The following is a 27,164-nucleotide window of genomic DNA, read 5'->3' as shown; positions in this document are numbered from 1 at the left end:
CGTGTTTTATGGCCTTCCGTCAAACAGCGCTCTCCTCTGGGGCTCCGTCTCCCTCCTTAGTCTCTTCAGAGGAGTTGGCCTCGACAACCTGTGCTGTCAAGAATGATGCCCTTCCCTCTGCGTTGCAGGCCCCAGAGCCCTCCCCTGTGGAGGCTCCTCTTGACGCTGGCCAGGTTAGTCCTATCTGCCTGCCTTCAGGAATGCGGGCCTTGCAGTTTCGCCTTGTCCCTGGATGGGGTCCTCAGACTCTTCCTGACACACCTTCTTCGAGCACCAGCGGTGACTCTCAGAGAGGCAGTAGAGACTCCTCTCAGAGACGCGCTGACATGTGCTCTCCTTTGGTACCTGCTGGACCTTCGCTTGTAAGCTCCTCGTCTTTGCGCGATGCTACGGCACGCACAAAGGAGCCTTTGCTGGATATACAATCCTCCTCAGTGCGCGATGCTATGGTACACACACAGGAGGCTTCGCTAATTGCACTCTCTCCTGCAGTGTGTGATGCTTCGGTGTGCACACAGGAGCCTTCGTTGGAGAGAGGTCACAGAGAGACTTTCTCCCTCTCGGGGTCAACGCGCCAATGCGCCCCCCCTTCTACACCTGTGCGTGCTGCTACACATCAGGAACACATTCTTGATGTGCACCATTAATCTGTGTGCCTTGTAGCTCCTGTACAGCGTGCTCCAACAGCACGCGTAACTACGCATGCTTCCTCTAGACAGCGCTCACCTGTAGCGCACGTTGCCCAACGCACTGCTTCACCTCTGCCTCATCAGCAGCATAAGCGCTCACCGATACGTGCCACTGCATGCACACGCCAATGTGTCTCCAGAGAGTTCACCTAAATGCTCCCGCAGGCGTGCTCGGTCTCCAGCATCATGAGCTCCTTCTTCATAGGGTTCCTCTTCGTCTTCCACATCTGCTCCAATTCATGCTTTTTTCACCTGTAGAGCATCAACGCTCTCCAATGCGATCTATCACGCGCTTTTCTAGGCGTTCTCCTGCGCACCAATAAAAGCTGGTGAGCAAACACCAAGTCTCTGTTGTGTGTTCAAGTTGTACAAGTACTCCTCATTTAACGATGTACTTGTTTTACGACAACTTGGAGTTACAACAACAACATGGAGAGAAAAAACCATAAAATGAAAATAAAAACATTGCCAATGGTGGCCAAGAGAAAGGCTATTCAGTGCTAATAATCTAGCCTAGCCTAGGTTTTGAAAACCTTGAAATCTATGGCTAAAACAATAAATAAGGCTTTAAAGAAACGCTATATAGCTGAACCTCTTATGGAGGAGTTATGGAGTTCAATTTGACAACGTCTGTGAGAAGAGAGAGAGAGAGAGAGAGAGAGGAGAGAGAGAGAGAGAGAGAGAAATTGGGAGTTGGATGGTTAACGACTTTAGTGGCTGTTGGTGTGTTCTGGGTTGTCTGCTGTTAGAGATCAGAGTTCTGTGTTTTGATTGAGTGTTTTTGGTCAGTCTTTGGTGAGAGCTGGTGATAATAAGTAGTGTCGACAGCACAGCAATCTGTTGAAGGATTGGAAGTCAGGTAGGTTTTGTGTGTTATTGATTTGTTATTCGGTTAGTTAGGTTAGTGTTGTTTGCTTAGAGTTGTTGTGCCTGTGCTGTTGTAATTTTTTGTGTTGTTTGTGCAGTGGTCCTTTGTTGTGTTGTTGAGTTTTTGTTAGTATATGTGAGGTTGTGGTTGTGTTCCTTGGTTGTTTGCTGTATTGTGAGTTGTGGTTGTGTTCCTTGGTTGTTGTTGTGGTCCTTGGTTGTTGTGTTGTTGTCAAGTTGTAGTCCTTGGGTGTTGTTTTGTTGTGTTGTTGGGTTGTGGTTCTTGGTGGTTGTTGTTGGTGTCTCAGTGACATTGACCGGCGGACAGCACAGGATAGCCTGGAGTATCTGGAGTTGGTAAGTACAGGAGTTTTTTTTTTTTTTTTTTTTTTTTTTTTTTTTTGTAGGTATAGGTCAATTGTCCTGCGTTTATGCTGTAGTGTAAAGAGGAAAGTGTGACTGGGGTGAGTTGGGCAGCTAGAGTGATTAAGTTTATGTGGGGGGGGATTTAGCCAGCTTGTTTTTTTAGCATGTGATCCCGCCACATTATTTTTTGGCGCCTGAACAGGGACTGTTGGTGCGGCAGCTGCAGAACGATTGGGGTAGTGAGTTGTGTGATTGGTGGAGAAAGTGAGGATGGAAGGGTTGAAGGAGATAGACAGGCTGAAGGAGGAGTTACAGTTGGCGAGGGAAGCTAAGGAAAGATTGGAAGTGGAGAATGAGAGGTTAAGGGTAGAGTGTGAGGAGTTGAAGAGTGAGTTAGAGGAAATGAGAGGAATGCTAAGGACTGTGAAAGTGGAAATGAAAGAAGAGGTGAAAGGAGAGGAAAAGAGAATGGTTGAGAAAATGGACGAAAGATTCGGGGTGATGATGAATGCAGTGCAAGAGATGATGCAGGAAATGATGAAGGGATTCATGGGACAGGGAGCTGTAGGAGGTAGGACTACTGGGTCTTGTGACGGGCCAGGAGTGGTAAAGAAAGTGAAAGAGCGAGTGGATAAGAGTACGAGTGACGAAGGTGACTTGGTTGTGATAGGTAAGGGAAAGAAGGGGAAGACACAGGATAAGGATAAACCTGAGGACAAGAATAAGAAAGGAGCTGAGGAAAAGAAGAAGACTAAGAGAAAGAAGGTTGGTTGGGCCTGGAGTGACTTCTACTATCACAAGGCCCAAGCCGGACAGCGCTGGCTCGAGGCCATGTCGTGCACCGAGTTCCAGGACCTGTTTAACAGGATCATGCTGGAGGACCTCTAACAGCGTGTACCTAGACCACTCACAGTGCACCTTAACGACAAGCAACCCAAGACACTTGCGGAAGCTTGCCGCATGGCTGACGACTGGGAAACCTTCCACCTGTCTCACAGCACCTCACACTGGCGCATAGTGCCACCAAGTCAGCTCTTCGGATCCACACAGCCAAAGGACGCCCACCAAGGACACCTACGGACTTGCAACGTCTGCATGAAGGTGGGTCAACTCGCAGCAGAGTGCCGTCTCAAGACAGCCGCAAACCACCAACCTCCTCAGAACCCTTTTACGCTAACGAATGGTGCCTCCGCCTCAAGACCAGTCAGACACCATACGGAGACCAGCCCAGCAGAGGGGCTCCTGCAGAGCCTGTGGGGCTACAGGGCACTACTCCCCCAGATATCCCGGGTGCCCCAAGCATGTGCCTTTGACCAGGCACGTCCACCTGATCAGTGCCACAACCTCCTCGGCCGTTATGCCCGAGTCTAGGTCTCACCCTGAGCGGGTGTGGACCACTTCAGTCACAGTGGCACCCCTAGATGGCTCTACCCTACCAGTGACTCTGCCAGTTATGGTAGATACCGGCTCCGATCTGTGTCTCATAGACCGGGACCAAGTGCCAGCCAGTGCCACAGTCGACGAGCACACCAGGTGGGCCATGACTTGGATCAAAGGGCAGTCCAAGACCGTTCCCACAGTTGTCCTGCAGGTCACCACTCCTTGATGCACCAAAGCTTGCCGCCTGGGCGTAGTGAGTACAATTCGGCATGGAGTAGGTTTCCTATTGGGACAGGACCTCCTCTGGGGATGTCCCTCCCCCACACCTCTCCAGGGCCAAGCTACCTCCCCACATCAAATCACTGCCAGAGAGGACTCTTCACTTGTGCCAGAGCACACTGCAAGCCTTGGTGACCCCACAGATTTGCAACCTGTGGTGCCATCTTGGCCTTATCGTCCAGTGCCATGGAAGAAGTTCTGGAACAAGTTCTGCCATGACTGTGGCCACAAGGGTCACATGTCTGCAAACTACGGAGGGTGCACAAATCACAAAATTTCCCCAATCGCGATGGCAGTTACCAATTCATCTTCACTAGAACCCCCAGCTAAGGGCCCTGTTACCGTCGCACCCCTCCAAAGTCATTATCCGCCAAGCCACGTCATGGCCTTTGACGACTGGCGCTCAAATCTCCCTGATATGGGGAGATCGAATCCCTCACGGGGCTAACGTTGATAGATGTAAACTGATTACCATTGAAGGTATCAACCACATTAAGATGATCCTTCCAACAGTCCAACTGAGAGTCTCGCGACCTCACCTTTTGAAAGTATGTACACTTGCAGTTATAAGCTGTCTTCCAGGAGGTTATGACCTCCTAGGGCAAGACTTGAAGTCTCACTTGCATTTCAAAAAAGCTTAGGGGTCCTAACCCATGACAAATCACTCCAAAAGCAAGGAGCCATCCAAGACCTACTTCCTCCCGGAAGTACGGCCACCAACAGTCTCCCCCATTACCAAGGAGGGAGATTGATTTTGTTTGTTTGTTTGTATGATGCTTTTACTTTGGATGGAACCAGTGATTATTCAGCAACGGGACCAACGGCTTTACGTGACTTCCGAACCACTTAGAGAGGGAGACTGATCACTCACACTTCCACTGCAAAACCTGCAACGTAATAGGGCACTCCACTAATTGGCCTAGGTGCCCTAGCAAGCTATGTGCAGTGGACACTGTCCATGTTCCACAAGGCTTAGCCTTCCACAAGAGACAGGAGCCTCTGTCTCCCATTACCAAGGGCCCGGTGAGAGGTATTGCACCTCAACTCTCTGCCAGTGCCACTTGGCAGCACTGAGCAGTGCCAAGCTCCGTCCAGCCTGGACGTAGAGCCACCACTAACCTTGACCTCTGCGCCTGGCCCTGAGCTAGTGCTGGCGCCTAACCTTATAAAGGATACTCCTACAGGAGATCCTCCAAAAGGCATGGAGCTCCATGCAGCCCATTGTCCAGTTCCAGCCCACGGTTCTTCTTCCACATCACCTCTGTCGGCCGAGGATGAACCTCCGGCAGACCTCACCTTTACACCTTCCCTTGACGACCAGGAACTGCCCAACCAGGAGTCAGCCTGGAGTTTTCCCCTTACGACAGTTGTCACAGCAGCTGAAGTGAGGGCCTCCCCTGCAGTAGGTTCCACCTCTACGATGGTTGCTGCAGATACCTAAGTAGGGTGTTCGCCTGTAGTCCCTAGGGCTACCACTGCCTCTGCTCCTGACGGCGTTTCTGGCCTTACCCCAGAGTCGGTGTCTCCGTCAACTCCTAGGACTGGTGTAGCCAGGCCCTGGAGGAATAAAAGAAGAAGAAGAAGGGACATAACAAATTAACACACTAACCAAAGAGCCACATGCTCTCCTTGGCACCTGTGGCTGAGGTACAGTGTCACATTCATTTGCAGAGGGATCCTGGCACCTACCCAGAGAAGGTAGCCAGCCTGATCTCTGCCAGTAGATTAACACTTTAAGCCCCTTGAACTTGCGTCACTAACCCTCACTTAAATATCATAATTACCTCATATTTCCATCCTGGTACACTACTAACCACTCATCATCTTCACGCATCATTACAGCACCTTATATACTTTAACGATTCAGGTTCAATAAACCACTGCTGTGGGTACCGCACTCTGGAATGATTGCGTCTTTAATTAATTGTAATGAGTAGGTTAGGCTAATAATTTAGTACCAGGGCATTAGGGTAGTAGCAAGTAGAATTTTCAAGTAATCTTACATAAGGGTAGAGTAGACTGTCATCACAGGCGACCCGTACTTCTCACTTAGGCTAGAGCACATTAATTCAGAGTTTGTAAACTTAGTATCTCCATCTATAAGTTACGTAGGCCATTCTAGTTAGCTGTATCGCTGCTCTAAAAACCTCAGTTAGAGTAGAACTGGGTAGTCGAGACGATCAACTTAATTAGCCAAGGCCTTCACGCCCAAAAGGGAGTGAATGCCTTCTTAACGGGGAGCTATTACGTTTATTGCCCCTCTCGTCTACCCTGAATTTCTTCAATTTAGTTAGTCTAAAAGAGCAACCATGTTTTCTCCTAAATCAGCTGATTTTGGGAGAGAAACACGAGGTAGGATGGGGGAAAAGGAATTTCTGGTTAGGCTAAATCTTAGGGTAAGACAGGGAAGTCACGGGATTAGCTAGGCCTTGATATGGGCTTAAGGGATTCCTACCATAAGACCTCTTTCCCTTCCAAATTCGCTGGTTGTTGTTTTCGTATTTTCAGGCAATGCCGGAGGCTGTGTGTGAAATACACGTGACTCCAAGACACCCAGCTTCCTTCTCAGTCGAAGCTAGACCTACAGCAAAGCAGACGTGCCTACTCTCTCCTCTGGCGGGAAGTCAGCCCTTTGTCCACACGCTGGTGGGACCATCTTCATAGTGCAACACATGTTCAAGCCTCAAGGATTTAAGGCACGTCTAGAAAGTGCAAAACTTCAACCAGCTCTTTTTCTCCAAGATGACTCTTGCTGATTTCATTTTCAAATTTCCCTAGTATCACTTTTACATCAAAAGCCCTTTGTCCTCATCGGGCAATGTGCTTCCCCTTGTGACTTGTTAAAGCTTAAGTCTTCATTGCATACCTCAGTTAATCACTAGAATTCCTTTTCCCCAGTGTGTTAGATAAAACTGTATAACCGTAACTTGTGCAAGAAGTCTTCCTTTCATTTTGTGTCTAATCTGGGAATTTTTCCAGATTTTCTGAGTCACGTGTCCAAGTCTCGCTCCCCGCAAGTGCTGCATTAACACAAGATAACTTGAGTAAATTTGGAAACCAGCCTTTACATAAACCTGATTTTAGCCAGCTATCCCCTTGTGAGAGATAAGAGTGGTCCCGTGCGGACAAGCTGCATTTACTCTTTCTCCAGGCCATTCAATGGCCTTGTGTAAATAAATGTATACTGTAAATTAAACAGCTGGTTTTCAATGGCGACCTTATTATAGAGTAACATACTTCAATCAATCCTTTATTAAGGTAAGTTATTCTGCATTCTTCCCTAAAAAATTCCCCTTTACGTATTTTTGTCCTTAAGGCCAGGCTCACGTAAAAATATTCATATTTAAAATAATAAAAGAATGATACCAATGGAAAATTTTAATTAACAGCTAGTCAGCAAGAGCTCGCAAACATAAGTCTTTATAGGAAGGTGGACGAAAGCAAGGTGGAGTGTTTACATCCGGGGAGGCAGGTCTACCCGCCTTACCAGACGGTAGTTATTGCCCATCCACCTTATTCAAAAATTTAGCAGACATGTTCCAGTTTCACCATAAAGTAATTCCTAATGTAAAGGACCGAGGGTTTGAATATCATGTATGAACAACTTAATACTATCTAAAATCAACAGAATCCACTGATTTATAACAATACACCAATAAATACACGTTTCACTCAAGAGGCGGTCTCATATTTTACTGTGGAACAAAATTTTATAACTGAGGGCCCGAACAATTCTAATTTTATTTGTCTTGCCAGACTAATTAGTGAAGACCTATTCTCCTATTTGTGATACATACTGAGTCATGCTCAGTGACACTTTAATGCTTCATGTTGGATGGAAACCACAACCACCATACTCAGACCTCTGTACTTGGCATTCTAGTCTAGAATTTATTTCGTAGCTAAAGGGTACATTAAAGTACACTGTCCTCTGTCTTGCTTATTATTTCCTATCTACCTATTGCTGAATCATTAATTTGAAGAATATCAGTTTCCCATTCTGTAATTTAGTTTTAATGTGTATGCACAAACTAAAAGTTTCCTAGGATGTTCCTGACATGACCTGATCCTTAGAATTGCAAGTTCATTATATAATAAAAAAAAATATACCATTGGTTTTTTGAGAGGGTGAGAGGAGCCATGAGTTTGAGGAGAAGCATTGGGTAAAGTAACAATAAACATACTTGGACCATAAAATTGAAAAGGGACATAGAAAAAGACCAGAAATGACTGATAATCTGGAAACAAAGTGCTAACATGAATAGAACTGAAAAACTCATTCCACATCTAACCTAAACTCACAAAGGGAAAACATCATTAAAAAATCTTCTGTAAATGACGATGACATTCCTCTTGGCCCAATGGAACTACTGCACTCTACAAGGAATGGAAAACACTTAATATGTTTACTAATATATACTTACTTTGAAAGGAGTTTTTTTCTCTGACTGAACATGATGAAAAACCTCTCCAAGGAAAAGTGCAGAAGTAACAAATTTATTTCTATCACTTTTGGCTAACTCGTCCTTCTCTGAAAAAAAAAACAAGGACTTATTTTAGTTTTCGTATTGAGAAGTTTGCAATGAAATGCTTGTCATCATGACTTCTGAAGTGAACATCGAATATGATTTGAATTAAAATTAGAGTTCAAATGCACTTACTTTGGTATTCAGTTTGTACTCTCCTAAGCAACAAAGAAAGAACTTTACAGTCCCCAACAAAATGCTGCGCAGTCAACCCAAAAACTTTGGCCACTACAGGTGAACAGGTTCGATCTCTAAGTCCACGGTTGCATAACTCTGTAACACAGTACCTGAAACATTTCCATACAATGTAAAAGTCTATGATAAATTACAGAAATTATATTAAATATTCTGGGTTAAGAATTCAGGGATATATTAAGGAAATTACATCAACATATAATTTTAATGTTTCCTAATTATAGTAACATTACTTTGGAGCTAGTGTTCCCCCCGTATTTGCAGTGATGTGTACCAGGCACCCCGTGAATAGTTAAAACCCCCAAATAGTTAAAACCACCACTAAAAATGCTTATAATTGCCTATCTTGAAAGTTCAGATACCAAATGTATACCTTTAATAACATCCTACTTCAAATATACCTAAAATTACTAACCTACTATTACATGCATTAATCTTTGAGGCTATATTATTAATATAATTTCAAAGTCATCTTAAACAATTTACCATTAAAAATATATACCTACAGCCAATAACAGAGAGAGAGAGAGGAGTTCAGATACCAAATGTATACCTTTAATAACATCCTACTTCAAATATACCTAAAATTACTAACCTATTACTGCATTAATCTTTGAGGTTATATTATTAATACCATTTCAAAGTCATCTTAAACAATTTACCATTAAAAATATATACCTACAGCCAATAACAGAGAGAGAGAGAGAGAGAGAGAGAGAGAGAGAGAGAGAGAGAGAGAGAGAGAGAGAGAGAGAGCATTGAATGGCAACATCATGTATCTGACCATCAAGAGTAAAATCATGAATTATTTCTGAAACATAGAGAATAATAATGGAGAGAGAGAGAGGGAGAGAGAGAGAGAATAACTCCGACTCCATTCCCTCCAATTCGTATATCAAACTGTCATTTACTCCCCCGCCCACCTTCCTCCAAGTGGATAAAAAGACTGGGAATTGCTATTTTTAATTAATCTTATTAATATTTGAAAATTAGTTATAGGGTAAATCATTTATTTACACTACAAAACAAATAAATATACATGAGAGAGAGAGAGAGAGAACGTTATTGTTACGGTTTAATCTCATTAAACTTAATATTATTTGTAAACTAGTACAGTATATTATTATTTTACCATAAAATGTAGTAATATCCTTAAAGATATACTTATACATACATTTCCAGCTCAAACAGAGGGCGAGAGTTACCACTAGTATCTCGTTTGGCAAAAGAGAGAGAGAGAGAGAGAGAGAGAGTTATCCTTATTTAAAAGACTGATATGGATAGATTATTGTACTCTTTAAAATACTATCACATATGAATTTTGAAATTAGTTATATTACTATTATTATTATGCAAAACTATTAATAAACATGCACATGTACCATAGAAATTCTCTCATCTCAGTAAAAGAGAGAGAGAGAGAGAGAGAGAGAGAGAGAGAGAGAGAGAGAGAGAGAGAGAGAGAGAGAGAGAATTTCCATGATCCTGAGAGGGCAACACAGTTGTTGGACCCCAGCCAACTCAGCTTGACTACTCAGAGTTCAAAGAGAAAGATGCGGGGTAAAATGCATTTTCTTTCATTCTTACATATTTTTTTTTATTTATAAACTAAAATCTTGCTAATTCACTTTATTATTTTCTTTAATGAATTTATATTATTGCTGTTTACATTAATATTGATATTTGAAAATTACTAGTAAATCATTTATCATCCAAAAACATACATCTCTGTAGAGAGAGAGAGAGAGAGAGAGAGAGAGAGAGAGAGAGAGAGAGAGAGAGATTATCGTAGCATTTGTAAAATACTTTCACATATGATTTTTGTAATTACAGTTATTATTATTATTATATGAAAATGTTAATAAACATATTATACATACCTGTACCATAAAAACTATCATCTCAGTAGAGGAGAGAGAGAGAGAGAGAGAGAGAGAGAGAGAGAGAGAGAGAGAGAGAGAGAGAGACCTGGAGTTCGAAAGAAAGATGTGTGACGACTGGGATTTCCTTCATTCTTATATAATTTTTAAAATTTATAAACTAAAATCTTACTAATTCACTGTAGTATTCTTTATTGAAGTGATTGCTCTTTACATTAATATTAATATTTGAAAATTAGTAAATCATTTATCATAAAAAAGCATACATCTCTGTAAGAGAGAGAGAGAGAGAGAGAATTATTATTATGATGTGATATCATTTAATCTTATTAAACTTACTAATACACATTTGATTAATATTAATATTTTAAAATTAGTAAATCATTTTCGTATCATAAAAATGTATTTAGGCATGAAAATAACATCAAAATACACTAATTAGTGATTATTTATCATAGGAAAACCCCGCAAATAGGCAAATTCACCGCAAATAATGGGTAGACATGGTCCAGAGAAAAATCCGCAAATCAGAGAGTCCGTGAATCCGGAGAACACGAATACAGGGGCCTGCTGTATATCATACTTTTCAGTAATTAAACTACACAGTGTTAAAGTTTTTGTTTTTAATTTACTTTACACATTAAAACCATATTCCTTAGTTATCAAACGAAGTTGTAGGAATGGAAAAGAGTTGCTAGGTGAGAATTGTGTCTATCCCTCATTACCTGAATTATTCAGTCACCAATATCCCAAAGGACCTAATGAATTTGATAAAATGGCAAATTTTCAATCAATTTGCATTTTTTTATAGCTTACAAACCTGAGGTCTTAACAATTGAATAATCTTTTAACACCAGCTGGAAACCAGTTAATAACAATCAAAGATTGTAATGCAAGGAATCTGTAGCATCTGACAACCCATAAATATATGAGGTGGAAGCTGGTCACCGACCAAACTTGGGACCTTATGACGCACCAATCTTTCTTCCAACTCAGTACACGAGAAGGGTGGCTAATGGAGAGCAGTATAATGTTAAGACCTCAGGTTTGTAAGCCATGAAAAATTACAATTATTCAAAAATTTGCCATTTGTTCATATGCAGAACAAACCTTTGGTCTTAACAATAGAATAGAATTATACTTGGAGGGAGGTAGAAGTACTCTGACCTGGCTGGGGGTTCAGCCCAGCTGACCACCCTTCTTAGGAGGAGTTCTAGAGGAGGGGGTAATAGCCTGTGAGTTAGGTAGACGAATACACAAAAACTCTATCTACTGGGTTCAGTACAATGTGGTATGTTCAGATTCATTGCACTCATGGAAGATAAGGAGAACTTTGTTCCAATAAGAAAGAAGAAAGGAACAAAGAGAAAGAATTGTTCCAATAAGAAAGAAGAAAGGAACAAAGAGAAAGAAAGAGACCAGCCAACTAGCTCATTCTCTCTTTCACACAAACATCTCAGATAAGATACAAATTGCCCTGTCAGGGGCTAGATAAGCTACACAATTTGTTGAGCAGCCACCATAGGACCCAAGGAAAACATGTCCAAGGACCTGCGGGCAATATCCCTCGGATAAAAGGGTACCAAGAACTAGCGTTCAAAGCATTAAATTTTTCAAAGTAAATTGTATTTTTCCTAACTATAAAAACCTGAGACCCTTTACATTAGGAATTACTTTCAGCGTAGGCTGGAATATGGTCGTTAAATTCTTGAACAATGTGGTTAGGCAGTAACTATCATCTGGTAGGCTGGTAGGCCCGCCTGCCCGGATGTCAACACTCCACTTTGCCTTTCGGGCGAGGTTTCAGATTGAGCGGTGACATGAGGTAGGCATTAATGTAAAGGACCTCAGGTTTGTATAGTTATGAAAAATATAATTTACCTTAAAAAATTGATTTGTTCCTACACGATATACAAACCCTTAGTCCTTTACATTAGGAAGACTCACTGTTAGGTGGGAGGAATCTGAGTGAGCCTCTAGAACTGACTGGAGTTCAGCACACCTGGGCTATTCCTTCGGGTCGTAAGAGTGAGGAGAAGTGCCTCTGACAACTTGATTGGAGTATAGGAGCTGCATGATCAAGAGTCAGACTTCTGGGCCTTTTTGAATGAGCGAGTCAGACTTCTGGACCTTTTCGAAATGAGTGAGGAGTCATAACACGTCCAAAAAAGGGCTGGGAAGATTTAGAGTTGGAGGCATTAATGCAGAGTTCTGGGAAGGGTTTGCATTACTGCCCGTCTCCTTCCTTCCCTTGCTGAAGGAAGGAGCAGGATGGCTTCTATGATTCTAATAAGAAAAATAGAAAGGAAACTCGATGTACAGGCTTACCGCATCAAATGCCTGAACAGCAAGTGTAAGTTCGAGTCATATCCTCAACCTGAAGGAAGAGGAGTAGGACAAAGAGGGGAAGGTGGAGAGGCCAGTCACCATTGCATCCTTCTTACCTCTAGAACTGGACACCATAGGCGAGATGTAACTTGTCCTCTTGAAGGTCCCGGGTAAGCAAATACAATTTGTGAGCATCCACCACCAGTCCAAGGAAAAGAGGTTCCAAGGACCTGTGGGCAGACTCAAAGGGAGAGAGAGAGAGAGAGAGAGATATATATATATATATATATATATATATATATATATAGATAGATTATAATATAATATATATATATATATATGTGGCCGTAATGAGACAGCATCTATCTTCCAGTTTGAGATATCCTTTGGAGTGATGAAAAGTAGCTAGCCACTGGCACTGCTTGGTTTCTGAAAGTGTACAGGGGATGTATCTAACGGCAGAGGAGTACCTCATGACCTTGTAGGACTCGGAGGAAGATGTGTCATTAGACACTTCTGTATTTTAAGTAAGCAGTGGATAAAGGTATGGACCCTCAATGAAGGGTGTCGATCCTTCATAAGTACAGCAACACACAAAGTAATGACTGATCTGGAACAACCAATACAAAGTCCAAAGCGCAGGAGATCATGAAGGATTCAGACTCGTCAACTGATGCAGAATGACAGTGCATCCGAGAAGGAGTCGCGAATGACACCTGCTTTTTGAAGGGTGATGTTAAGAAAGAACCATGCAAATCATCTATCTTTTTCACCAACAATGTTGAGAGACCAGACAATGATTCTCGCAAGGTATGTGGACAATAGAAGAGAGTCAAATGCCTTCTAGAGACCACCCTGTGATGGCAAGACAGAAGTTTCTTATTAGTAGTTGGATCTCGACTAAGGAGAAACAATACAGGCGGCCCGCTGTTAACGGCGCAATCGCTTAGTGGCGAATCAGTTTTACTGCTGTCATAAAAAATATTAATTTCACGGCACAATTTTCGGTTAACAGCACCGCTAGCGCCGTTATGTCTAACGAGTACATACATTTGTAGAAATACCATTCAGACCATAAAGGTTATGCAAATGATATTAAAAATTTTTATGGAGAGTTATTACATAGGTATTAGGGTAAAATATATGCCTCTGACACTGTTCTATGCCGAAAATAATGAGTTACATAAATGCAAATTTAGCTATGGATGTGTCGATTTATAAATGTTCATGCTTTTATGTTTAACGGTATGAAAATGTATTACGTATAGGGTATTTTTATTTCTGCGCAGAAATATGATACAAAGGCAGCTTTTGAAACTGCCCTTACCTTTATCAAAGAGGATGTTTTTTTCATGTTCTTTCTTGTGAACCAGCACCTGCCGATCTTCTGAAAATATAGTTAAGGGGGCCGGCCGGAACCCCTATATGTATATGGTGGTATAGGGCGAAAAATGCAAAGTTATGAAAAAATTCATGGAGCTTCATATGGCAATTGAGAATACGTATACAAAATATTTCGCCAAAATTCCTCTTACTTTCGTAGTTACAGGGTAATTAGTTAACGTAACTCAATAAGCCTAAAACATTGATCCATACAAGAAAATGCAATATTTCTTCTATTATCGTAAATTTTGATAATTATTGTCAAAGAAATTGGGAGAAATGGCATCTGTAGACATTCCCAGAATCGAGAAGGAGACTTCAGGCTCAGCTACCAAGTCCAGTCATGATTCAGTGCGATCACAGACTTCAAGTAGTCTACACGTTCGATTTCACCTCTAACATTCGCTTGCTTTTACGTATGTTTCAGCAAGAATTTCATCATGCCAATGAGGAAAAGACAAGGAAAACATCTCGCTAACATACAGACGAAGAAAAATTGCTCAAGTATTATTACAGAATATCATAATATACGCGTAGTTAGTGCAGAGAGAGGGGAGGGTTGCATAGTAACGCCCCCGTCTTGCCGGACAGCACGCGTCACACTGTGCCCAAGGCTACGATCTTTGAGCAAAGAGATCTTCATTTATGATAAATAACAAAGTTTTGGTTTTTTAATACCCAAAATGGAATATGAAATTCATAATAATCATGATTTATTAAATTGTCTTTGTAAAAAGAGAGTACACCTTCAAGTTTCACCTCTGACATTCTCTTGCATTTACGTTTATCTTTGTTTTGGCAAGAATTTCATCATGCCAAAGAGGAAAATACAAGGAAAACATCTCGCTAACATACAGAAGAAGAAAATTCGCTGTAATAAGCCGAGTTAGTGAAGGGGAGAGAGAGAATTGGGTAGGAAGGAGAGCCCCATCTTGCCTCAAGCAGTGCCCCAGGCTGCGATATATGAGCAAAGGGATCATCATTTATGATTAAATTATGATAAATAAAATAGTTTTGGTTTATCAATACACAAAAAAGAAATATACATTCATAATAATCATTATTTTTTAACATTGTCTTTATAGAAAGACGAAGGAAAACTTTGAACGGCCGTATCTCAAAACTATACTTATTGACCTTCCAAATCTATCTTCTCACTTAGTTTTAAAGCTATAACATTGGAATTTGGTATATAACTCAGAAAGACATTATAGAACAATCAAATAGAGCTCTTTTTTTCCAATTTTTGTTTCGTCTTTTTTTATATAAATTTTTTTCTCCTGATTTATAGGGTTTATTTTTTTTACCATATTGAAAAATTCATATCTAGCAAAAAAATGACTTAGAAAAAAATTCCCCATTCGATTGGAGGTCTACATCAGGTCTATATATGGTAGTAATCCCAGGTCTTAATATTAAATATCAAGGGAGGAGATAGAATTTGAAAAATGGTTATTTTCGGGATAAATCGCCCTGGCGTTACGAAACCGAAGGTCAGAGGCGAAAATCAAATGTGGTTTGGAGATGTCCCAAGTCACCTTATTAAGTGGTAAGGATATCAAAGTCCTGTCCTTAAAAAATGGCATTAGCCGACCGGCCCCCTTAAAAAAAGTGCCAATTTAGTGATCGATGTGTCGATTTTATAAATTTCATGCTTTTATGTTTAAAATGTGTTTGAAAAAATATTACATATAAGGTATTTTTATTTCTGCGCAGAAATATGATACTAAGGCAGCTTTTGAAGCTGCCCTATACGTTATTAAATATGATGTTTTTTCATATTTGTTCTAGTAAGCCGCCGCCTGCCGCTCTTCCAAAAAGATCGAATTAAAAAAAGTGCAAATTTAGTGATCGATACGTCGATTTTATAAATGTTCATGCATTTATGTTTAAAATGTGTATGAAAATATATAACGTATAGGGCATTCATTTTAGTACATAAAGTTTGTAACTACCCTCCATGTTGTCAGAGGATGTTTTATCATGTTTGTTCTTGTCCGCCACTGTTCCGAAAAATGCATAGTCTTATTTTATTAACCCTCTTACACCGAAGCCCTAAAAATCAAAACCTCTCCCGTATGCCAGCGCTGGTTTGGAGTGAGCGCGGAAGCGGAAAAAATAATTTTTTCAAAAAATCACAGCGCGCTTAGTTTTCAAGATTAAGAGTTCATTTTTGGCTCCTTTTTTTGTCATTGCCGTAAGTTTAGTATGCAACCATCAGAAATGAAAAAAAAATATCATTATCATATGTAAATAATGCGATATATGGTAGCGAAAAAAAAAAATTCATACATAATTGTATTCAAATCGCGCTGTGCGAAAAACGGTTAAAGCTAACGAGTTACATTTTTTTCGTTGTATTGTACACTAAATTGCGATCATTTTGATAAATAACGCATTGTAAAACGATAAAAGCAACACAGAAAAAATATTATCACAAAATGATGCATGAATTCGTAAAGCGCAGATGTAAAAATTTTTTTTTTTTTCAAAAATCAACTGTAAATCTAAATATTGTTCTAGAGACTTCCAATTTGTTTCAAAATGAAGACAAATGATTGAATATTACGATACTGTAAGAGTTTTAGATTAGTATTGCAGATTTCAACCATTTCAGACGAGTTAAAGTTGACCGGACCGATGTCGAAATTTTTATATATATTTTTTTTTCTATGCAAATATTTCAAAAATGAGAAAAGCTACAACCTTCAAATATTTTTTGTTGTATTCTCATGAATATGCACACATTTTCATATATGAAACTCTACTATAAAATGCCTAATATGAAAAGGAGCAAATATTAGGATAATGCGACGTATGCATTTCGGAGATTTGCGGCCGCGAATCGGCGCGCGGAGGGAAGGAAGAAGTTTTTTCAAAAATTCACCATAAATCGAAATATTGTTCTAGAGACTTTAAATTTGTTTCAAAATGAAGATAGATGACTAAATATTACTAGACAGAAAAAGTTTTAGCTTACAATTACGTTTTTCGACCATTTCGGTTGAGTCAAAGTTGACCGTACTTAGTTCTTTTCCTAATTATCGTGATTATGCAAATAATTCGAAAATGAGAAAACCTACAACCTTCAATTATTTTTTTTGTATTGTTCATGAATTTGCACACATTTTCATATATAAAACTATAAAAAGCCTAATATGAAAAGGAGCAAATATTAGGATAATGCGACGTACGCATTTCGGAGATTTGCGGCCGCGAATCGGAGCGTGGATGATGGAAGGAAAAAGTTTTTTTTTCAAAAATTCACCATAAATCAATATTGTTCTAAAGACTTCAAAAAATTTATTTCAAAATGAAGATAAATGACTAAACATTACTAGACCGTAAGATTTTTAGCTTACAATTACGTTTTTCGACCATTTCGGTTGAGTCAAAGTTGACCATACATAGTTTTTTCCTAATTATCGTGATTTGTATGCAAATATTTCAAAAATTAGAAAAGCTACAACCTTCAATTATTTTTTGTTGTATTGTTCATGAATTTGTGCACATTTTCATATATAAAACTCTATAAAAAGCCTAATATGAAAAGGAGCAAATATTAGGATAATGCGACGAACACATTTCGGAGATTTGCGGCCGTGAAACGGCACGCGGAGGGAAGGAAAAAGTTTTTTCAAAAATTCACCATAAATCGAGATATTGTTCTAGAGACTTCAAATTTGTTTCAAAATGATGATAAATGACTGAAGATTACTAGACTGTTATGTATTTTGCTTACCCAAAAATACCAACATAAAAAAAAAGAAATATATATATGTATGTATGTATGTAGTATATATATATATATATATATACAGTAGAGCCTCGGTTCTCGACGATAATTCGTTCCAGAAGGACCGTCGAAATTCGATTATTTCGAAAACTGAATCAAGTTTTCCAATAAGAAATAACTGAAAATGGATTAATCCGTTCTTCACCATCAGTTATTACCCTAACCTTGCCTTTTTATACAATACATTACATGTAAATTACAACTAAATAAGTTAAAAGTTAAATAAATATCATGTTAAACGTATATTTATAATTTTAAATGTAGTATAATATACAGTATAAAAGAAAACTAGCCTGCGTCCAACCGATTGTTGACCAAGCGCCATAGGCTACCTAGGTAAATATTAAGTAGAACGTAGTGTAGTGGGTAGGCATAAAACGTGTTGCTAACATAATAAAAACATTGAAAAGCAAGTCTAATTATTACAGTAAATTAATAAACTATTAAAATTAAACCCAATTTATATTTATCAAAAACTTGCAAAAATTTGCCTACAGTAAGTCGGCATTTAAGGATGTAAACAAACCATAGCGCAGCCCTGGTGGTTTATATCGGGACTATGGTACTAAACAAACCATATCTTGCTATAAGCCTAGAAACGTTTACATTCGATATTAATTTATGGTAAATCTTTTACGGAGTCAACTGCAATACTGTATACAAAATCGCTTGAAAATTATCTTTCAGTAATGTAATGTTACGATACTAACGATTTTGTTTCATAAATGTCCTTATAAAAAAAGTGCGTCTTTTACGGCAAATTGTCCAATATCAGGGCTGGTTTCAAGCTTATTGGACTTTGACAATTATTATGGTACTGCATGGTACATATATACGTACGTATAAGTAAAAGAATCTTCTTAATGTCTTTAATTGCTATACCATTACGTACCAGCATCTCTTGAGTTTAATATCAAGCTAACCTCTTTTTTTTTTTTTTTTTTTTACGAGGACGCTTATAAACGAAGCATACGGATTGCGTTCGTTACCGCGCACGCGTTGCATATGTAAACTGTGTCACTACCAGACCTCATACGTAAACATTGACGTCCTTTTATTTTAACAGTAGACATAAAAGAATCGTCTTAATTTCTATAATTATTCTATACCATAGCGGCTTCTCTGATTAAGCTAAGGCTAACCTCCTCTTTACCAGCAAGCTTAACAAAGATTAAGATTGCGTTCGCTACTGAACGGCACACGTACGTATGTGACAGTGGTTTCACTACCAAATCTCACACGTAAACAATGACATATTTTTACAGTAGACATAAAGAATCTACTTAATTTCTATAATTAATGTATACCGTAGCGGATTCTGAGTTAACCTAAGGCTAACCTCTTCTTTACCGGCACGCTTAAAAAGCTTAGATTGCGTTGCTACAGAACCGAACATGTTACGTATGTAACTGGTTTCACTACCAAATCTTACAGTAAACATTGACGTATTACAGTACGACATAAAAGATTCTTCTTAATTTCTTAATTACTACGCACTTAATATGGCATAGTGGCTTCTCTGATATAAGCTATGACTAACTTCTTCTTTACCGGCAAGCTTCACAAAGCTTAAAGATTGCATTCGCTATCGAACTGCACATGTAACCTACGTACGTAACATTGCCTTCACTCCAAACCTAACACTTAAATAGTATTGCATTTGCTACTGAAACGCGCGCCTCAAGTGTGAGCATGGTTTTAGAATATGTCTACGCTTGAAAAGAAATCAAGCAAAGGTGCTTGATTAAATATTTTTTTCGCTCATCATTTTCATGCAGAGGAGAGGATAGACGAAACTTAAGGTTTATTTTGGAGTTGGAAATGATGGAAACATTTGAAGGACAACGCGAATGCCATGTAAACACTTTTCCATATTTCAGAGATTAACAATAGCAAAAAGGTTTTTAATAGATAGCCAGTAGTAATGTTGGACCCATGATGAACTCAAAAGGTAACTGCGTATAGAGTTGATACCACCGAAAAAGCAAACGAAATGCCCGCAAGGTGTACAAGACACGACACATGTTTGAATGTTTGGTAAACATTAGTTGCGAACTTTAAACAATGCTGAGTGGCGTCACCAGTGTTACCAACCGTTTTGCTAAATTATGCTAGTCGGTCCAAGCAAGAATTTATGCCAAATATGGTGCAATTTTGTGCCAGAATTATGCTATTAATCTATCATTATCTCATTTCTCTAATACATTTGAGCTAAAACAACGATGTAATGGAAATTTAAAACATTTATATATTTGGTGAAATGATACAAAGTGACGAACAGACAATATTATAACTAATAATTTGATGATCTTTACATGTTAGGAAACTCGTAATAAAACACCATTTTTCTTTAAAAGATCACATACGCAATCACTAGTACACTATTTGATATGCAATCACTATTATACTATTTGACAAATGTGTGAAGATCACACATACAAATGTGAAGAAAAACAACGAATTTTACTTATCACTGCATCAATTATCATGCCACTCAGAACCATTTTTCTTCAACAGGTCACATAAACAATTAATAAATACTTGAAAATGTGTGAAAATTACTTCAAATATAACATATTGTTATTTACTGATACTTACTGAAAAATTAAAACTAAAAAAAAGGTAAACAAACAAACCAGTCTCTACTCAAGAAGAAAAACATACGTACTTATTACTTGATCATTATCATGCCACTGAAACACTATTTTTCTTTAACAGATCACATACACAATGAATAAATAACTTGAAAATTGTGTGAAAATCACTTCAGACATAATTATAATTTTGATAACTACTGTAAAACTAAAACTTAAAAAAGGATAAAAAGTAATTCTTTACTCATGAAGAAAAAACATTATTAACACTTTACTGATCGTTTGTCATGCCACTGTGGGTATTTATTTATATTCACAAAATTTAACATTCCTTAGTTGGGTTCAAACTTAGCAATTAACTCATTTGTTAGTGCTGCTTTTGAGGCAATTTCACTTGACGATACATTCACTATAGCTGTGTATGAAATTGAGGAATTTTCTGCATTTTATTTAAAATTTTAGTGAAAATACATTCTAAAATTGTACTAGAACCCTAAGTGTGAAAGAAATTATGCTAAGCTCCAATTCTTGGGTCAAATTATGCTAAAAAACATGAAATTTAATTATGCTACATTTGGTAGCACTGGATGACGCCGCCAACTAGCGGCGGCTGGCGGAAACAGTTTTGTTTACAAACATCATATGGTCGGGGGTCGGAAACTGGTTTTTTGGTTGAAAACGATACAAAGTTTATTGGAAATTTAGTGGCGAAATCCGATTATGTCGAGTTCTAATACGGTCGTGAACCGGGTCTCTACTGTATATATATATATATATATATATATATATATATATATATATATTATATATATATATAATATATATATATATACACACACACATATAAATATATATATATTATATATATAATGTGTGTATATTTATTTTTTACATTTCCCGATTCTGGTACGAATACATAAATAAAAGGAATGCAGGTGACACTTCTTTTTGCATACAATGAAATATCATATTCATGCATAGATACGGAGATATAAAAACTTGAAAAAATAAATAAAAAAATAAATATAAAACAAATGCAGAATACCAGAATACTCACTCGTAATCTTGACTCTTCGTTCTATTCTTGTTTTCTCCCTCCTCCATTGAAGTGTCTTGCATTTTTTTCCTCTCGACATGACGAGGTACAGGTGGAGCAGGGAGACGCGCGCCCTTACGGCCGATGGGGCTAGGGCGCGGTCTCTCAGTGCGCCCCAGAGTCTACGCATGTCCGTCGCTGACTCGCACTCCAATAAAAGACCGCACTGTGGTATTTGCGGTCACACTCCCCGAACCTGCATAGAGCTATTCTACAGGTGCGACAGAAGAACCGGGTGTCTCTCCTGCCTTTCATATGGCACACCCGGCACAGCTTCTGCCTGCGCCTTTCTAGGAGCTCCAGTGTGTGATCCCCTGGCAGCAGCAAACACGCAGGGTCCACTACCCGACGAGAAGGGGTGCAGGCGGGGCCGTCATCAGGGGCGTCGGCAGCAGGAGCAGGGGCAGCGGCAGCAGGGGCGTCGGCAGCAGGATGACCGAAGTTGGCCCTCCTAAGGTCTGCCCTTTCCTCTACGGGCAGATCTACAGCTCGGGGCAGGGGGGCAGACATGGAAGGCCACTCATCGGGATCAAAGTTGATGAGGGCATCCCCGGCTGCCTCGAGGAACTGTAAGTGGGTCATCCTCCGGAGATCGGGACCGTAGTACCCACAGTAGAGTATGTAGACATTTTGGAGGGCCAACTGCAGAATGTATTTGAGGAGCTTCTGGGTCCACCTCCTGGTTCTCCTGGGGAAAGGATGAGTTGACCAAAGAGATCAACTCCTCCCATATGCCTATTGTAGTGCCCAATGACAGTAGGGCGCTGTACACGAAACTGCTCATACACAACTCAGCCCTGTCAACGTGTCTTCTTCCGCTGTACGATCTCCTCTTGGACGGGTTCATGGCTCGTCGTAATCATGGGGACGAGTCGGACACCCTTCCAACAGATGACGAAGACACCTCCCTTCCGCCGCCACTCTGTCTCTCCTCTTGCCAGATGTTGTGGATGGCTAGCGAACCTCTTGAGGACATTCGGGTCCCCACGCACCAACCGAAGGGTACCACTGACGTGAACACCTGCTTCATACAGTTCCTGGGGCAGGATACAGAGTTATAATAATTATCCATAAACAGGTGGTATCCCTGGTTACGGAAACGATCCACAAGCCTGAAAACAGTTTCACGCATCGTGAAGACCCCGGAATACACTAAGAAGTCCACAACGTTTGGCCTCAGTAAAAAAAAAAAAAATCACTCTATATTTCTTCGGCTTCTTGGGGTTATATACTTTAATGCTTAGACATCCTTTGTAAGGCATCATCCCCTCATCCAAAGAAAGGTTCTTTCCACGAATGTAATCCAACACTGGGCGCACTAAAATGAGGTGATCGGAGTTATTCTGGGGTATGGCCCTTCGGTTGAAGGTGTTGAAATACCTGTCCAACACCAGGAAAGTATCACGGGGCATAACGCAGGGCACACTGGAAGTACCTAAGAAAAAATTACGCCTCCAATATTGCCTGACGTCGGCAGCAGGCATCAATCCAAAAAAAATGTGGAGCCCCACAAAATGAGCCATGTCAGTGAGGTTGCAGCCTCGCCAGCAATACGATAATGTCGTGTGCAGTTCATCACGGCAGTACCTGGTGTAGTCCGCCGTCTCTGCTACCAGGTACTCCAGCTATTCCAGAGTAAGGAACAACTGAACGAACCCCAGAGGAGTCAGGGGAACAGGTACGGTGAGCCCAGGATTTGCCGTGAATGGGTGCATGTTAGGTGGTGTGGGATCCTCCGTCCACCCATCGTCGCTCTTGAACGACCAACCTTCACCTTGGCTGGCGTGACTATCCGACCTTCTACATGCCCGTGTGCACGCAAACGCACGATTTCGCACACGACCCCCCCCCCCCCCCACTGGCCCATCTCCCTCACTTAAGCCTTCGCTTTCTGTATCGTCATCCGCGACAAAACTAGACCCCATATCCTCATCCTCCCCCTCCTCAGATTCCCCCTCATACGCACTAAAACCACTAATTCTAGTTCACTTTCGGGCTGCGAGCCTTGAATGGACATTGGGGGCAAATATTCGTCCTCACTATCATCGGGAGTTATGTCCTCATCACTAGATAACCAACCGCCATCAAAATGAGGACTTGCAACATACTCTCGATCGAGCTCCGATAAATATTCCTCTATGTCCCTTGGTTGGAGCCCTCCCAAATTCCTATGAATGCCCCTAAGGACGGCCCGATGCTTCCTAGGGGTTACTAAAGGCACATGAGACACTCTAAAAGCACTTTCATCCACAAGTGGCCGCACAGAATGGCGTTGAGGAGCCAGGTCATGTTGGGTGCTTGGTCCTTCCCCAGCATCCAAGTCCAAAACTCGCCTTACACGATCCCTTCCGACGGGTAAAACGCTCCTTTCGCATTCCATACGACGTTGAGACATCTATATGAACGTTCTGTAGCAACACAAATGTTCAAAGTCTCGCACAAGTTCAGTCAAACACGATTGCGCCAAAAGATTGCTGTCGGATGATGTGTCGCTGATGCTGGCTGAAGCGAGAAGGAAGGATTTCGCGCATGCGCACTTGGGTCACGCTTCTAAACAAAACAAAACAACACCTCAATCCGTGAACTCCCAGCATCCCCTGAGCCGCGTGATTCAAAAGTTTTCGGCTGGTAGGCCTATAAGTATTTTTCTGCGAATTTAAAAAAAAACATTTTTGAGTTGACGTATAATACGTCCAATCGGCATACGGGAGACATTTTCGCTCGACGTTTAATATGTCCAATCAGCATAAGAGGGTTAATTTGGGAGCTAATTATAACTCATTTTGTTCATGAAACTTCAGCTTTTTGTTATAATGAAATTGAGCGTTTTGTTACAAGTTTTAATGCATATTTATCTTTAAAATGTGTATGAAAAATGTCTAACAGGGTATTTATTTTATTTTTGTACATAAATATGATACAGTGGCAGTACGCATGTCCATTTGAAGTCTTTGCAACAGCCCTTCACATGATGAAGAACAATAGGTTGTTCAGTCAGGCCCAAATAATAAAATCTTAATTTATATAATTGAATCACGTTTTTATAACATTATATTTACAATTGGTGCATAAATTAATTTTAAAAGACAAAACAAGCGTATACATACGATTTTGCAACACCGCAATTTGTTTGTTTTCCATGGGATAGAAGTACAAAATATAACTGTGCAACTCGGTCGATTTTTGGCTTTGTTATTCGAGGAAAAAATTGAGGTACGATCGTACGAGCTCGAGATGCCACTGCTAGGTAGATGGCATAGTGACGAAAATTAAGATAAGCACAGAAGAAAAAGTAAATACAGTGGTCCCCCCGTATTCGCGGGGGATGCGTACCAGACCCCCCCGTGAATAGTTAGAATCCGCGAATGTTTGGAACCCCTATGAAAATGCTAAAAACAGCCTATTTTGTTAGTTAAAAGTCAAGAAAAACCCACTAAAAATTTTCATACTTGGTTTTTTTAATAGTTTTATCACAAAAAGTGCATTTTATGATGAAATTCATAAAAAAAAAAAACCGGGAATTTGTGGATATTTATCATAGAAAAATACCGCGAATGCGCGAATTTTCCGCGAATAATGCAGGGAAACGTTCCCCAGAGAAATCCGCGAATGTGTGAGTCCGCGAATCTGGAGAACGCGAATACGGGGGTCCACTGTATGCAACTTTTCCATAAATCTTTTAAAAAGTTCTACATTACTTCACTGTATCCAATAATATTGTATGTATTCTCATATTATTGTAGGCAGTCCCCGGGTTACGATGGGTTCGGCTTGCGACGTTCCGAGGTTAAGGCGCTTTTCAATTATATTCATCAGAAATTATTTCCAGGGTTACGACACATGTTCCAGGGTTACGATGCCTACAATGCTGATCTCGCAGAGGAAATATGACACCAAAAATGCAAAATAATCAATATTTGATTTTTTTATGAAAAATGCAATAAGAATGCAGTTTACATAGTTTGCAATGCACCCAAGGCATTAAAGTAAGGTTTTCTTAGGATTTTTGATGATGTTCCGGCTTACAACGATTTTTGGGTTACAACGTGTCTCAAGAACGGTACCTCCGTTGTAACCCGGGGACTGACGACAGTGTCGGCTTACGACACTTGTCAATAGACGTAATTTCCAGGGTTACGACGCCTACAACACTCATCTGGAAGATGAAATATGACACCAAAAATGCAAAATAATCAATAATTGAAGATTTTTTTGATGAAAAATGCCATAAGAATGCAGTTTACAGTGTTCCCCCGTATTCGCGGACTCACACATTCGCGGGTTTTTCTTTGGAACCTATCTAGAAATTATTCGCGGACGGACTCGCCCATTCGCGGAATATTCCGACGAAAATAATCACTAATTAGTGTATTTTGATGTTTATTTTCATGACTAAATACATTTTTATGATACAAAAATGATTTACTAATTTTCAAATATTAATTTTGATTAATACTGTATTAGTAAGTTTAATAAGTTTAAATATCACATAATAAAAATAATAATTCTCTCTCTTTCTCTCTACTACAAAGATGTATGTTTTTTTGTAGGATAAATAAATGATATACTATTTTCAAATATTAATATTAATTTAAACAACAATAATATCAATTCATTAAAGAAAATACCATAGTGAATTAGTAAGATTTTTGCTTATAAATTTTAAAAATTATGGAAGAATGAAGGAAATCCCAGTCAGATTCTTTCTAAAAAAACTCAGATATACGTATCAAGTTAAGTGACCGGAGGGGGAAGGAGCTGATTTGTTGTTGCCATCAACTGCTCATGAGATTTCCACCCCCCCTCTCTCTCTCTCTCTATCCTCCTCTCTCTCTCTCTATTCAATCTCTCTCTCGTCTCTCTCTCTCTCCTCTCTCTTTTACTGAGAATGAGAGATTTTTATGGTACATATATGCGTAATATGTTTATTAATATTTTCAAATAATAATAATAATAATAATAACTGTAATTACAAAAATCATATGTGAAAGTATTTTACAAATACTACGATAATCTCTCTCTCTCTCTCTCTCTCTCTCTCTCTCTCTCTCTCTCTCTTAAAGCGATGTATTTTTTTTGGATGATGATTTACTAATTTTCAAATATCAATATTAATGTAAACAGCAATAATATAAATTCATTAAAGAAAATACTAAAGTGAATTAGCAAGATTTTAGTTTATAAATAAAAAGAATTATGTAACCCCGTGTCTTGTTGCGTAGCCAGCTTGTTGGCTGGGTTCCAACTGTCAAATCCAGTGTTGCCATCTCTTTCTCTTTTGCTGATATATATGAGATAATTTCTATGGTACATGTGTATGTTTATTAATATTTTCGCATAATAATAATAATAATATAACTAATCTCAAAATTCACATGTGATAGTATTTTAAAGAAGTACAATAATCTATCCATTTCACTCTTTTAAATAAGGACAACCCTCTCTCTCTCTCTCTCTCTCTCTCTCTCTCTCTCTCTCTCGTCTCTATCTCTGCTATTGTTTATATATTTCTAATGGTAAAATGTTTAAGATTACTTTAAAATGATATTAATAATACCAATTCAATGGTATATTTGATGTAGGATAATACTTTAAGTAGACATTTGGTATTTGTGATTTCACATTCCATTGTAAAAAGAAAATGGATGTCTCAAATAGTAACAGTATAAAAGAAAACGTGCATGACCGAATACTTATGGGGGGACTGAATTATTTTCACATACGTAACTAAGTCATTCAGTACGTACATAGTATGTATTTATGTATAAACATAAAATGTAAGATT

General features: G+C 39.4%; 1 protein-coding gene across 1 annotated transcript in view; it reads right to left on the bottom strand.

The window, feature by feature from the left end:
- LOC135225345 (CBP80/20-dependent translation initiation factor-like) overlaps positions 1–27,164 on the bottom strand; it is a 152,091-nt gene that overhangs the window by 21,067 nt on the left and 103,860 nt on the right. The window contains exons 4-5 of the mRNA XM_064264682.1: positions 8,243–8,394; positions 8,006–8,112 (exon numbers count right to left, since the gene is read on the bottom strand). Coding sequence (XP_064120752.1) covers positions 8,006–8,112; positions 8,243–8,394 — 259 coding nt within the window. The remainder of the gene's footprint in view (positions 1–8,005; positions 8,113–8,242; positions 8,395–27,164) is intronic.

Source organism: Macrobrachium nipponense, chromosome 20, assembly GCF_015104395.2.
Source record: "Macrobrachium nipponense isolate FS-2020 chromosome 20, ASM1510439v2, whole genome shotgun sequence".
Taxonomy (NCBI): Eukaryota; Metazoa; Arthropoda; class Malacostraca; order Decapoda; family Palaemonidae; genus Macrobrachium; species Macrobrachium nipponense.
Note: the sequence above shows the minus strand (reverse complement) of the source record. Positions and strands in the feature narration are given on the sequence as shown.